We start from the raw sequence: 13,557 nt of genomic DNA on the forward strand, positions 1-13,557 counted from the left end.
ACATATTATACTGGAAAGCTCTCAAGATTTTTAGCATTTTTGAAGCAACGCCTGGAGAGGTTAGGGAAAAAAAAATGTTTCCCCTCTGCGTTGTAACTCATCTGTCTCAGCTCTTCCCTACAAAGGACCCTTTGTGCTTTCAGCCTAAAGAAACATATTTGAGCTTGAGACATAAACGCAGGAGTTGTTACATGCGCCATGGGAAGGAAAGGTTTTGCTCCAACAAGCGGCTGCTTCAGCCTAATCCCATGAGGGTTTTAAAAGTGTTTGGAAAGGGGATCGAACCCTGCTCAATCTGCGTGCTGCTGTCTAGGAAATATGCCCGTTTAGGCTCTATTTCCATGTTGCTGCTGCTCTATTTGGTCATTAGGTAATTGCTGTGGTGGGTCCGTGGGCACCGCACAGACGTAGCCTCCAAATCCCTTAATGACAACTCAACAGATTTCCAGTCAAAGGAACCTCTATAATAAAAGTTAATTGTTGAATCCAGGGGGGATATAAGGAACTTCAGACTTCACCTGTGTCTTCTCTACTTATTCCAGCTGCTTTCCTGAAGCTTAATGATCTCATCTACGTTACCTGACCAGTGAACTTCCTGCTGTAATGAACTTGAGTGATCAGTATATGCTGGTATTTATTAGGTATGAGCATTTGAACATAAGAATTACACTGGAATTAGGAGAGTGCGACCTCCCAGCGTCCCAGAGCTCACAGGAGGCTTTTTAATACCCTTACAACGGAGCTATTACTTATTCCCACTATTACTTATTACTATTTGCTATTTGCTACTTACTTATTACTATTTCTTATTACTTATCACATCCCACCCTAGTGCTGGGCTGGTTTTCCACTCTGCACAGCTCCATGAGCCATTAGTGCAGAAATATGGCTCATTACCCAGCGGATCCTCCCAACGGCCCCCGTGGCAGGTACCATTTCCTTGCAGCTTACACAGATGAAATGGAGACAGAAAGGCAAAATAAGTTGCCCAAGGCCACACAGAGTGTGGGGAATAAGGTCAGGTTAAGGCTGTGGGGGCCCACAGTAATCTCTGCCTGTGTTCGGACGCATCAGACCATGCTGGCTTTCACACAGGAAAGCCTCCATTATACAATATATTTTTTTTTTGCATGAGTTCACCAAAGTTGTAATAAGCTTATCAAAGGGAGAGCTGGTGGGATAAACCCTACAATCTTGTCTATCAGTCAGGAAGAGGAATAAATAAGAAAAAAGAAAGAAAATTCAGCTTTTTCGGAGGTGTCAGCCGTCTGCCAGCCTTCCATCGCATGACAAGCAATCAAGGGGATTTCTGAGAGCCAGAACACAGTGTTTGCTGCACGGGAAGCTACCAAAGTATTCAAGAACCTCCCATTGCAGCCTCTTTCTTTGAGCCAGACTCATTTCATGTGCCTTTGCTACCAGCAGCACTAAAATCATTCCAGAGGTGTTGCCATATGCAGACTCCAGTGTAATAGATGACAGACATATATTCACTCAATCCTACACATGTGTCCGACCCAAACTGCCTTAAATAGGTGGATCATGTCTCAGGTGCTGCTTTTTGTAAGGCCACCAAGCACTTTTATCAGCACTGCAAGACTTCATGGGAGCACAAATTGCAGCATTAAAAGCCAGCAGGGCAAAGTCTTTCCCCTTGCCTTGCAAGCGAATCCCAGGTCCCTTCTTGCCTTCCAGCAGTATTTGATAACCCAAAAAGAGCTTTTTCAAAGGCAGAAGAAGGGGCACCGAGGCTGCCCACGGCTGCTCTGGAGGCAGAAGATACTGATTTAAAGAGATGGCAGCTTCTCCCACCCCACTGCTGAGCAAACCTCACCTGGCCTAGGCCAAGAAAGATGCATGAGAAACCCAGAAGGGCACTTGCCTTTCGCTCCCTGTGCCTGGGAGAAGGACTAATGCTCTGCTTGGAAGGAGCAGCCATGGGGGCACCTCCATCACCTGAGCTCCTGGAGCAAAACTGCTTTAATGTGATGGCAGAGTTGGGCCTGTCAGCCCAAGGGAGGGGGGAAATACAAAGAAATGGCCCCGGGAAGTCCAGATCCAGAGAGATTTATCTGCTGGAGCTGCCTCTGGCAGTGCTGTGTAACCAGCTGGGTCTGTGGCTGGTGTAATTCATGACTGCAAGTCTCCAGCCCTGGCAGACCCATCTGCGGGATGCACAAGGGGTCATCCCTGCTGCTTTGGTGGCTCTCGTGTGCTGGCTCCCCATCCAAAGAGCTGGAAGGGAAGGAGCTGAGTGGATCCCCCCGACCGAACCGGGAATAAAGGCCACATCTCCGTGCACAGCTCTTGGAAGGGTTCGCGTTCGCTGTGGCCAGGTCCAGCTCTGCAAAGCTCGGAGGGCCCCGAGCGCCCTTGCTGATTTCATGGGAATGTGGGCAGCAAAGTGGGCCTTATTTCAACCCAAATGCGAGATTTTTCACTCATCATCCTTATCAGACAGAAGACATCATCCTTATCAGACATTATTTAGGCCTCTCCTTATCCACCCTCAGAGTTCCCAGGTTCTGAAAAGGCAGAAAGTCATTACTGTAAAGACAGCATTTTTTCATGGCAAGAGCGAGTTCCTGCTTTTAGAAAATAAGTAGCTATTTAAGTAAGAGCTTTGTAATAGAACAAGCTGTGCCCGGAGAAAAGGTAGTGAGAGCTACCTGCTTCAGTGGTAGGATTGGACAAGAAAATATTTAGCTACTTGGTATCTTTAATATTAATTTACCCAGGACCCTCATTGCTGGATAAATGCAAATGAAAAATGCACAGCCCTTGTAAAGTAATACATGAAACTGGAGCATCACAGAGAAATTTGGAGAAGTGAATAAAACTGCTGCTGTCAACTATGCAGCACTTCAGAGGAAAGGGAAAAGGGAAAAGAGAAAAGGGAAAAGCAAAGAGGAAAATGGAAAGGAAGAGGGGAGGAGACAACGATCGTGGTGGCAGCAAAGAGAGAGGATAAAAACCCACCAAAATAAAAAATAAAAATAAATTTGCAAATACTCAAGGCAGATGTTGGCCCTTCCAGCAATGATCAACCAGCACCTCTGGCTTCTCTCCAGCACTGAGGGGAGAGGGTGAAAACAACCTTCCCCTTTGGGGGAGAATCACCCTCCTCACGAGCAGGAAGCCCTACCTGTGTAAGCCGCATCCTGCACAAGCCAAGGCACGAGGAAAGTTTTTAGGTATCTCCAAAGCAGGTTTGTGGTCCCAAGACTAACATTTTGTCGGGGCTGTCCTCAGAACAGTGCCCGCTGCTCCCTGCAGCCAGTTCTCTGTTCTCCAGCTCAGACCGAGTAACACACGGGGTGCCTTGAGCTGGGGTGGACTGCCTGGCTCATGGTTGAGCAGAGCCTAACTCTATTGAATATATAATACCCAAGGGGTTATCTACGCAGCCAGAAAGATACAGAACCTTTCTGTGTACTGAACTTACACTTTTAGCATGTGGCATCAAAACAAATACTGATTTTATGATAATTTCTTCCCCTGGTGTCACTAAAATGCATCCCCTTCCTCAAATAATGGCTTGCACCACTCTAATCCTTCCTTGTTTATCTGTGACCAAACCTGCAGCCAGCAGCTCCAGGCTCTGGCTTTGTATGATGCTTGCCACAAATAAGATTTGGATTCTAACCGATCAGATATGGGGATCAGATTTTGAAAATACAAAAATTTTGCACACACACATTCTTTTTTTCCCTCTTTATCTCAACTTTCCATCCCATCTCCTACTCATGCTCAGGTCTAAACCTGCATGGGGATGGTTCCTGTTTTAAAGAAGCCTTTATGAGCACCCAGCAGAGCGAGGCTCCTTGTTACCTGCGCTCGGATTGCAGCGTCCTTCTTAATCCACTTGATGACCGTTTCGTACACCAGCTCCTCCGCTTTGGTGTTGAGGCTGTCGTTGGACATGTAGGAGATGAAGTCGTCTTTGGAGATGTTGAGGATCTCCTCTTGGTTGGCCACCTCCGGGAAGATCTGCAGGGCATAAGCCTTGGCCATGTTGTAGAGCTCCGTGCACTGCATGGCTTCGGCCATGGCTAATATCCCTAAGCAGTTGCTGGCGGTCAGCTGTTTTTCTACAAGGAAACATGAACAGGGAGCACATGAAAAGGGGGAATTACTAAAAGGGAGAGGCCCCGTTTTCCTTGCGCCCATGCAAGGAAATGCTGAGTGTGGCTCGGATGCAGCTCCAGCCCCGGGGAATCTCGAGGTGTTAACGAGCTGCAGCAACCTGCGTTGCTCTAGGATGGGGGCTTAAAATAAAACCTCCGCGTTCGTCTAGCGGCCGCAGCCGGGGAGAGAAGCGCCTCTTTGCGGGTGTTTGCTTTGGGTGCGAATCTTCCCAGCACGCCGAGAGAGCAGGAATAGCAGCCGGGGCTTCCCGCGGGAGGGAAGGCAGCCAAGAGCCCGCCGCCGCCGCTTCCACCGCCCCCGATGCCGCTCCGGGAAGCGGCAGGGATGGCAGCAGCGGCGCAGACACCGGGGAGCCAATGCAAACAGCACCGGGGGCACCTCGGCGGGTGCTGTAGCCGCTTCAGGATAATTTCTGCCCCGTTCAGCAACCAAACTACTTCAAATAAGGATCAAAAACAAAATAAAAATCCCTCTGTTTTTTTTTTTTTTTTTTTTCTAAGGGAACTTTGTTGCTGCTGAACATGGAGAGATCCCTTGTGTGAAGCACAGATGATACCAGCGGGGTCTGTGAAACGCTGTGCAGAGGGTTTCAAAGCAGCTCCCCTGCCCGGTGCACGGAAGCCACGTGTCGGACGCGGCTCTCTCCTGCCTGGCTGCCATGTCCAGCAGTGCTAAAGGGAGCTCTCAGCTTCCTCCCAGCTTTTGTTAATGACTAACAGTGCGTTTTAAGATAGAGGAGTAAGGAAAAACAAAAACTGAAAGATGAGGGAGAGAGAAAGAGGCTGCAGTGKATCACGCTGGTGCTGGTACCGTGGGCGGGCATCTGCGCTGCYGGGGGAAAAATCCATCCAGTCTGGGCAGCACCGTCTCCCACCACGTTGTTTCGGAGCATGGAAATGTGAGAAAGGCCCAAATCTCTCCTACTGCAGCTCCCAGCAGACTAGCTCCCCTGAAAAGGCTCCACGGCTTTTCCCCACTCGCCCCTTCTGCCTTCATCTGATTCAGGATGCCACCGTGCACTATCTATATGTGCTTTTTATTACAATAGGATTATGATCTATTTTTTTTTCCTCTATTTGGCAGTAGATTAGGGGTTTTGTGGTTTTTGCTTTTTTTTTCCTCTAATGCTTTTTATTGTTTTTTTCTTTCTTTACAGGTTCACCAATCCGGAGGCTCCAGTATCTCATTGGGGATCAGGCGATTGCAGGGCCTCCGACAAGCCCCATTTCCTCGGGCAGGCTGGAGCAGCAGCTCCCGTTTCTGCCACTCAAAGCTTGGCCAGCGCCAGGCTGCAAACCAAAAGCTGGGAAGCACAAAGCTCCCCAAATTTCTGCTTTTCAAAAACAAAAATAATAAAAAACGCCCCCCGCCCCGAAAAAAAGATGCCTTGGGTCTGCCAGTCTTCAGTGTTGCTTTTGAAAAATGCAGTCTCACATATATCTATAGCTAGGTGTACATACCTATATTCTATATAGAGGATAAAAATATCTCAGAACAGGGAGCAAAATTCTCCTTGTCACTTGGCAAACTCTAAACGCCAGAAAACCTGACATTGTCCCACCATGGATGCATATAAGGTTTATCATAAAGGTACTAAGTGTGTTTTACTCCTTATGCAGTTATTTATTAGTGCATGATGAAAAAAATAAAAAGCTTGWAGTTGAGTCTTCACCCAAGGGACTAGATCTGCTTTTATGGGGAAAGATTCCTGCAGGTCCCAGCTGAGCAATGGGCTCTGTCATGGGGCAGAAGAAGGGCTGGTCCTGGCCCATTTTCTTTGGTCTAGACAGTCTTTCTTATATTATCTACTTGATAGTACAACTATCTACTTGACAGTTATATCTACTTGAGGATGAGCAGAATTGTGTCCTACTRATGCCTGTGATTTTTCACTGACTACACAAGGAGTCTAAATGATGACTTAGGAACTTCTACTCGACAATATAGCCCACCTGCAATCCTGGGGCCCTTCTGGAGGCTGACATGGAAGGGGCAGCTGAGGACCAGCTCTGCCCCATGTGCTCCTTTCCCTGCGGATGCTGAGGTGGCTACAGGAATCGCTGTTTCTGTCACCCTGGCACCGGCCTTGAAGCGATACCTTTTGGTGGCACCTCATCCTGAGCCCATTCGGATCACAGCTGCTGACTGCTAAGCTATTTTCAACACTCAAGGACAGTTAATAACTGACTTAGGAGGGAGCTTTAAGGATATGGCATCTAATCCAGCAGATTCTCACTGRTTTGGAACACGGTCGGGTATCATATAGTTCCTATGCATGTCACAAAACCACCCATGTCCTGCACTTGTGGTGTGTGATTTTGGGCTGGGATCCCATGTGTTAATCAGCCAGACAAACTGCCCCGACTGCGCTTCTGGGAGCGGGATGAAGGCAAGAGCTGGGATAAAGTCAGAGCTAGATGGTTTGCATGAAGGATTACTTAGTGAGGCTGCAGGAACAGTAGCGGGGAAGATCTGGGGCTGACATAAGCCCTCTCCGTGGGCATTAAATAATGTGCTAGATGGTTTGTGGATGATGAGTTGGATATCACTAAAATTATCATGAAACCTGCACGTCCTCATCGTGCTTTACATCTCTTTAGATACAGTTTGCATTGCTTGGTTATTCATGCTTCTGTGAAATGCAGGTGAAGACGGKTGAGAGGTTTAGGAGAGCTGGATGCATTCACCTTCCAAAGATTTCAGTTCCCCTGGGAGAATGATCTTCGTTTCTCCTGTCTCTAGATTTGGCTGCTGCTTTAATTTCCCTCCTGCTGGCAACCTGGTTCTCCCAAAATATTCCCTCTTGGCTGAACAATTGCCTAAATGACATTTTTTGAGTTCATAAGGACCTCAAAAGCCTCTTCTTCCTCCCTCAGAGGCCTGTCTATGGAGATCTCATCACTGGTCCTCAGTTCAGCTGCCTCTCCTTCCTCCCAAGAGTCCTTGTGCCCTTTCCCAAAGGGTCTAGGAAATAAAAAAAAACTATAAAAGTCGGAGCTCCTACTCTTTCCTGTTCTCCCCTATGAATGTACCAGGCACCGAGTCCTTTAGCCTGGAGGAAGCAAACTTTTATTTTTTCAGCAGCAGGCTGAAGTAGGAGCTCACAGTTTGCTCATTCCTGTGGTAGCCCAAACCATGACACCGATGAATCTCCTGAGTTGTGATTTAAGCCATGACTGTGTCGGTACTGTAGCTTCTTTGGAAAACAAACACGAAAAAGAGAAAAAAAAAATCCACAATGCTTAAGCCATCTGGATGGAGGAAATACCTACGAAATCCTGACCCGTTTGCAAACATTTCCCTGGTTATCATATGGCACCTTGACTAACTTGTCAGCATTGCGGCATCAGCCAGCATGAAACTGTTGTCATTTGTCATGCTCTAGACAAAAGCAGCATGTGGGGAAGAGAGAGACCGTGGCTGCAGACACCTCGTGACGTGGCTTGGGAAATCTCCCTTTGAAAGGGAACCGTTTTCCCAACACGTTTTCAGCAGGTCTCCACCACAAAGGGCAGGTAGGTTCTGGTGCTCCTGCCCACAGCCACCCCACTGCAGAAGAGATGAGACCCCACAGCAGAGAAGAGATGACTGGGCTGGCTGGACACCATTCCCATGGAGCCCCACAGCTTTATCTGCATTAGATCTGAGATGGTGCCATGCTGTGCTCACCAGGCCTATGGCATTTTGGGTTTTCACTTTTATTTGGGCCTCTTTTCACTTCCTTCTCTTTCTCTTCCAATTTTTACGTGCCTATCGATGGCAGAGAAGCACTGCTTATATTGGTGAATTCCCCACAAACCCCAGAGGAATAAAACAAAAAGTATTTTTTACAATATCCATGGTTTTTCCTTTGGGGGCTGAGAGGGCCCGGACTGAAAAAAAAAAGTAATAATAAAAAAAATCAGCCAGAAAGAAGACAAAATACCTTTCCCTGAACTTTTTAGATGGCAAATGCTCTACTATCTCTGTAGAGCAATCCAGTCGCAGCTATAAATAAAAATAAGCAATTACACTCCATGAATTCTCCAAATGAGAATACAAAATTCCAGCGGCTCCCCATATATCACTTAACTTATAGCCAACTCTCCTATTTCATACCATAACATGGTTCACTGAATTCATATATTAAATATCGGAAAAGGGAAATCTCACATTGATTTAGTGAAATAAATGTATTTTGTTTCTGTGGCTGAATCTGTAGAGATAGTGCAACTTAAATACATCTTCTGTTCCTGGAAAGGCCATAAGATCTAATCATTTTTAAAAGGTGGTGAAGAGAAGCTGGGGAAAAGCAATGCTGGAGCAAGAGCCCTCATTCAGGTTCCACAACCAACCTCGTGGGACCGCAAGGAATAGTTTGTGCTTTGCCACTGCCCACACATTCAAGAAAATACTTGTAAACAAGTGACACATATAAATTTGGAAAGAACTGATATAATACCACAGATCCTTTTCTGATCTACTGCAGTTATATCAGCCTAGTTACATCACTAATCTCACTAGCAGGGGAGTAGTAGTAGTAATTGCCTTGTAGTGGCAATTAATGCTAGTAAATCAGACCCACTTGATTTTTTTTTTCTTTCTTTTTTTTAAATGAGTGCAACGTTTTCTAGACTCTCATCTTCTGCTCACTGTAGTTTTAGATGCTGATGTAAAATGAGAAGCTACCCTGAGAAACATGGTGGTAACGTCGCCAGTAAAATTTTAGGGGTTGAGGGAGATATTTTAAATCCTGAGTAGAAATCAGGTGTGTCAAAATATTTCACACTTAAGTAATTCACACAAGGTCAAGCTCACACTTTTTGTACTAATAAGATTATGTTAATCAATAATTCATAGCTGCCAGTGAAGAAGTGGCAGGTGACACAGGCAGGAATTGGGACCAACACGTTTTCCAGTTAAGTTACAGTTCTGGTTCCTCTTCTCTCACGACAAAAATAGGGCTGATGATTGGTTCCAGGTCAGACCAGAAAAGCTTTGTTAACTAAGCTGTTAACCACAGACACAGTTTGAAATACTTTGTGCTGGAAACTGCATGGAGCAAGATCACACCATGCTGTGGGTTGGGAGATCAGACATCTCATGTGGCCATGAGGAGAAGGCCACTTGCTCTGTGCAAAAACAAACCTGTGACCACTCAATTTGTGGTAGATAAAGCAGATTGTGCCTACAAGAACACAGTGAGTGGAAGGAATTTCTCAGGGATGGAAGAAAATTGCAGAATGTGACTCCTTGARGGGAGACCATCTCCACCTCCTTCAGTGCAAGGCCCATCCATCTGCCCGAGCACCCAGTGCTGGGTGTCATGTCAGAGGCAGCCTGCGCTTTCCAGCCTGATCAACCTCTGTGAAATGAAATGTCACCATGATCCCAAGTATAAAAATACCACAAGAGTCTGTCCGGGATGTCAACTGGCTGCTGCTTGAACAACTGGCTTCACTTCTTTAGATCCTTTTCCAACAGCCCCCATGCCACCATTTTAAACTCAGCTCTCAGCCCAAAGAATTCATGCTTTGCGTTATATCTAATATCCGATTTCCTCACTCCCTTTTCATAGGCATTATAAAAACGCTTTAAAAACCTTAACATGAGACCTCAAACTCTGACCAGATACCAGGGTTCTTACCTAGAAAGGAAACGCAGACCTTACAAAAGGTGTGAAACTGGAACTTGCTGGCAGCTTCCAGTAGAGTTTTCGCATTGGCCGAATCGATGATCAAAGAACCTGTATAAACAAACTCCAGGAGCAGCTCTAGGACGTCCGCGGTGAGGTTTGACATGGCCAGTTCCAACTTCTCCCCGCTCCGGCTCCCATCTCGAGGAGACCTGGCAACAGCAGACAGTGAAATTACGGACATTTCGCCACCCCCAGCTTGTTGGCACTTACTGATTAGTGAGGGCTACGAAATCACTTTGCCTCATTACATTTCTCCTTTTTTTTTTTTTTTTTTTTTTTTTTTTTTCATTACGGAACTGAAGAATATGACTTTTAAATTAACTGAACTTAAAGACTTTTACTGGATCTGAAAGAGAAGAGTCTTAAAGCAAGTTTTACAGAAAATCTGTTTATTGCTACTCTGCATTTTCATGCAAAAACAGTTGCAAAACAAAAGGAAAGGAAAGAAAGAATAAGAAAAAAAAGAATGAGCCAACATTAATGAAAATGAGGAACGGGATTAGCTTTCAAAGGGAAACAATACATTTTAACATCTTGGTTAACATCTCATCTTCTGTGCATAATATAACTGTTAAGGAAAAAATAAACCCTTCAATTTCAACAGAAAAGGTCATCTAGTTTTCCAGGAATCCAGTACGAGAATAATTTTAAATGTCATGTGCCTTTAAGGATACATTTTAAGACCTTTTCATCAGAAATAACAATAATAGGTATTAATTTCTGTTTGGYCTGGACTCCTCAAAGTTTTACATCAAAGTATATATATGATATATACGATATACGTGTACACACAGCCATATAAAATATATATACTTATTCTCCAAAATCTATTGTTCCCTTTTAGGCACTAAAAAAAGGAAGCCCCTCATGGCAATTGCTTTGAGAACTGAATACGAGACAAGATAGACAGACAAAATGGTTAGAGCGGAGAAGGGAGAGGGGGAAGACAACAACCAGCTCTGCCACAGGAAGCCAGCAGCCATCCTCTAGGAGTTTCATGACTGTGGCCTACGGTTTTTCCTGCATGACGTGCTGAACAATTTGGGGAATCAAAGTATCTCCTGCATTTGAAGTGTGCATTAGTGCTTGTGAAATATTGGACAAAAAAAAAATAAAAATAAAAATCATACTGAATTAAAAACAACAAAAAAAAGGGCCCCGTTCCTAACGCATGGTTGGCTGATGTGTCTGCAACACTAAAGGCAGGTGACACCTGAAAGACAAAAGCGATAAGAAATTTGGTAATGTCAAGGAGGGGAGATCTGTTGGAGCAAGAAAACAAACTCTTGTAACGGTTAGGACCATCCAGCAGCTTCTCAAGGAAACACGAGCGTGTCCTACGCCCCGGGCAGCCAGCGGGGCTCGGCTCAGCGCGGGGGAGAGGCAGCGCGCGGCGGACGCGAGAGCAGCGGAGCAGCGGCCCGCGCGGCCCGGCCGGCGCCAAACGGGAGCCAGGGCCCTTCCCCACCGCTCCGAGCTGCCTGGAAAGCTGCTGCTCGGACCCGCACGGCTGCAACGGAGCAAGGGGAAGCAACGCGCGGGGCTCGGGGCTGTTCCCTGGTAAAAATTACGAATGAATCGCCCAGCTCTCTAGCAACGCCTAGAATCATTTGGGGGAATACTTATTTTTTTTTCCTAGTTTTCCAGCAGGTGCTTTGTCACTGCTCTTCTGTGCGCTAGTCCTGTTTGAGGCAAGGGCTCTGTTCTTAGTTAAAATGAATTTCTGGTGTATGAAGGCCTTACAGAGGTTTCCTTTTGCTATTTAAAGGATCTATATGCTCTCCCTTACCATAATGAAGCTGCATCTAGCAATCCTTCCTTTCACGTGCTTCCCTAAGGGAGCCAACAACTGCAACTCCCATTCTCCAAAAGGGCAACTGAGGCACTGGCCAACAAAACCACTTGCCACGGTCGTACACAAAGTCAGTGGCAAAGCAAGGAACCAAAACCCATTTCTTTTATCCTAAATATCGGCCTGTCCCCTTCACAGAATCACAGAATATTCAAAGTTGGAAGGGATTCCCTAGAGATCATCTAGTCCAACCCCCCTGCTCCAGCAGGGACATCCAGATCATGGGGCACAGGGTGGCATCCAGGCGGGTTTTGAAGACCTCCGGAGAAGGAGACTCCACAACCTCCCTGGGCAGCCTGTTCCAGGGCTCTGTCACCCTCAMAGGAAAGAAGTTCCTCCTCATATGGAGATGGAACCTCCTGTGTTTCAGCTTATGTCCATTACCCCTTGTCCTATCGCTGGCCACCAATGAAAAGAGCTTGTATGACCCTTGCATGGTTATGCCATGGGRTTACATGCTATTCCACAAGCAGAAATAAGAAAATACACACTGATTGTGGTGCCCCAGCATGCATATGTGTGTACACCACCCCGAACCCCCGTCCYGTGAGCTTTCCTTGCACGTGGATTTGCCCAACAAGCGACAAGAGTTGCTAGATCCTCCAGGGGATGTCACCAAATGCTGTTTTCTCTCCCTCATCCTCCTGTTCCTGCAGCCTTTCCCCCTATCTGGTTATCCCCTGCAGCGGTGCCCACATCTGGCACTGCACCCAGGGCTGCCAGCGACTTCACCACGGGGCTGAGCAATAAAGGCAATAATTTAAGGCAAATTAGGAGGCACCCAGCAAGCGACGGACTTGAGCTCATTGCAGGGAGTGCAGCCCCACTGCAAGCAGCTCCTTATTTATGGCACTAATTCCTCTGCACTGGTGGCGGCCACGGGAATGTTTCCCTGCATCCCACCCCGGACACCTGGGCCCCCCGGCCACGCTCCGCTGTCGGCAACGCCGGCGAGCTGCTTGTTTTTTTCTTTTTTTTCCCCAGAATAATTAAGTAATAATCTCTTTTACTCTGTAATGCGCCAAGCAATAAACTGCTGCTGCAATTGATTAAACGCCAAAGAAAAGCTAAGGCGTTTAATCAATCACGAGAGCCACTTATGGCAAGTATAATACAAAGCCACTGAGATTATTGATATTACGCAATGAGCCAGAAATGGGAGAGAAAATTGTCGCCGCGCYGTCCTCAGCGGTGCTGTAAGAGCTGTTTTGCTTGGGATTTCTAAGCAGCCAACCCTAAAGGGCTGGAGACCTGGTACAGCAGGTCCTAACGGGTCAAAAAATGAGGTTTTGATGAAACAGAGTTAAAAAAAAAAGATATGTGTGGGAACATACTTAGGTGACTGAGCAGGGAGATATAGAAATTGCATAAATTTCTTCCCTGAAGTGATTTCACTAAAGCAGGTTGTGGAATCCCTTTCTTGGCTTCACTAAAACAGTTTTCTGCACTCCTTATTTTAATGTGCATGATAAAATCAATAACCTCTGTGCAGTTATACTTCACATACCTGAACCTATCTGTCCCAGTCGTTCTAGAGTAATGGCAGCAAACTGGCCAAAGCTGTCTTACAATAAGATCTATTTGATTTGGAAATATTTCTAAACTCCACATTATTTTATTTAGAATTGAATGTTCTGTTCAATTTAAGAAGGGACACRCTGTTGGTTAGGGGAAAACAGGCACGAATGAAGACAATTGTGCCCCAAATATTTGATCAGGCATTTTGGGGAGCCTTGGTGCTTCTGCCGCTCTCGAATCCAGGCAGTGTTCCCTTATTGTCCATGGACATCATGAAGTGTGGCACATTTTGTTATTTGCTGTGTGAACTCCCCGGGTTTAAACGGAATGATGTCATTTTATTGGCCTTCTAATCATTGCT

General features: G+C 46.1%; 1 protein-coding gene across 1 annotated transcript in view; it reads right to left on the bottom strand.

Moving 5' to 3' along the window:
• KLHL29 (kelch like family member 29) overlaps nucleotides 1–13,557 on the bottom strand; it is a 328,883-nt gene that overhangs the window by 28,980 nt on the left and 286,346 nt on the right. Inside the window, exons 8-9 of the mRNA XM_026044925.1 lie at nucleotides 9,776–9,975; nucleotides 3,832–4,091 (exon numbers count right to left, since the gene is read on the bottom strand). Coding sequence (XP_025900710.1) covers nucleotides 3,832–4,091; nucleotides 9,776–9,975 — 460 coding nt within the window. The remainder of the gene's footprint in view (nucleotides 1–3,831; nucleotides 4,092–9,775; nucleotides 9,976–13,557) is intronic.

Source organism: Nothoprocta perdicaria, unplaced genomic scaffold (genome assembly GCF_003342845.1).
Source record: "Nothoprocta perdicaria isolate Ctin4 unplaced genomic scaffold, notPer1 scaffold_39, whole genome shotgun sequence".
NCBI classification, from domain to species: Eukaryota; Metazoa; Chordata; class Aves; order Tinamiformes; family Tinamidae; genus Nothoprocta; species Nothoprocta perdicaria.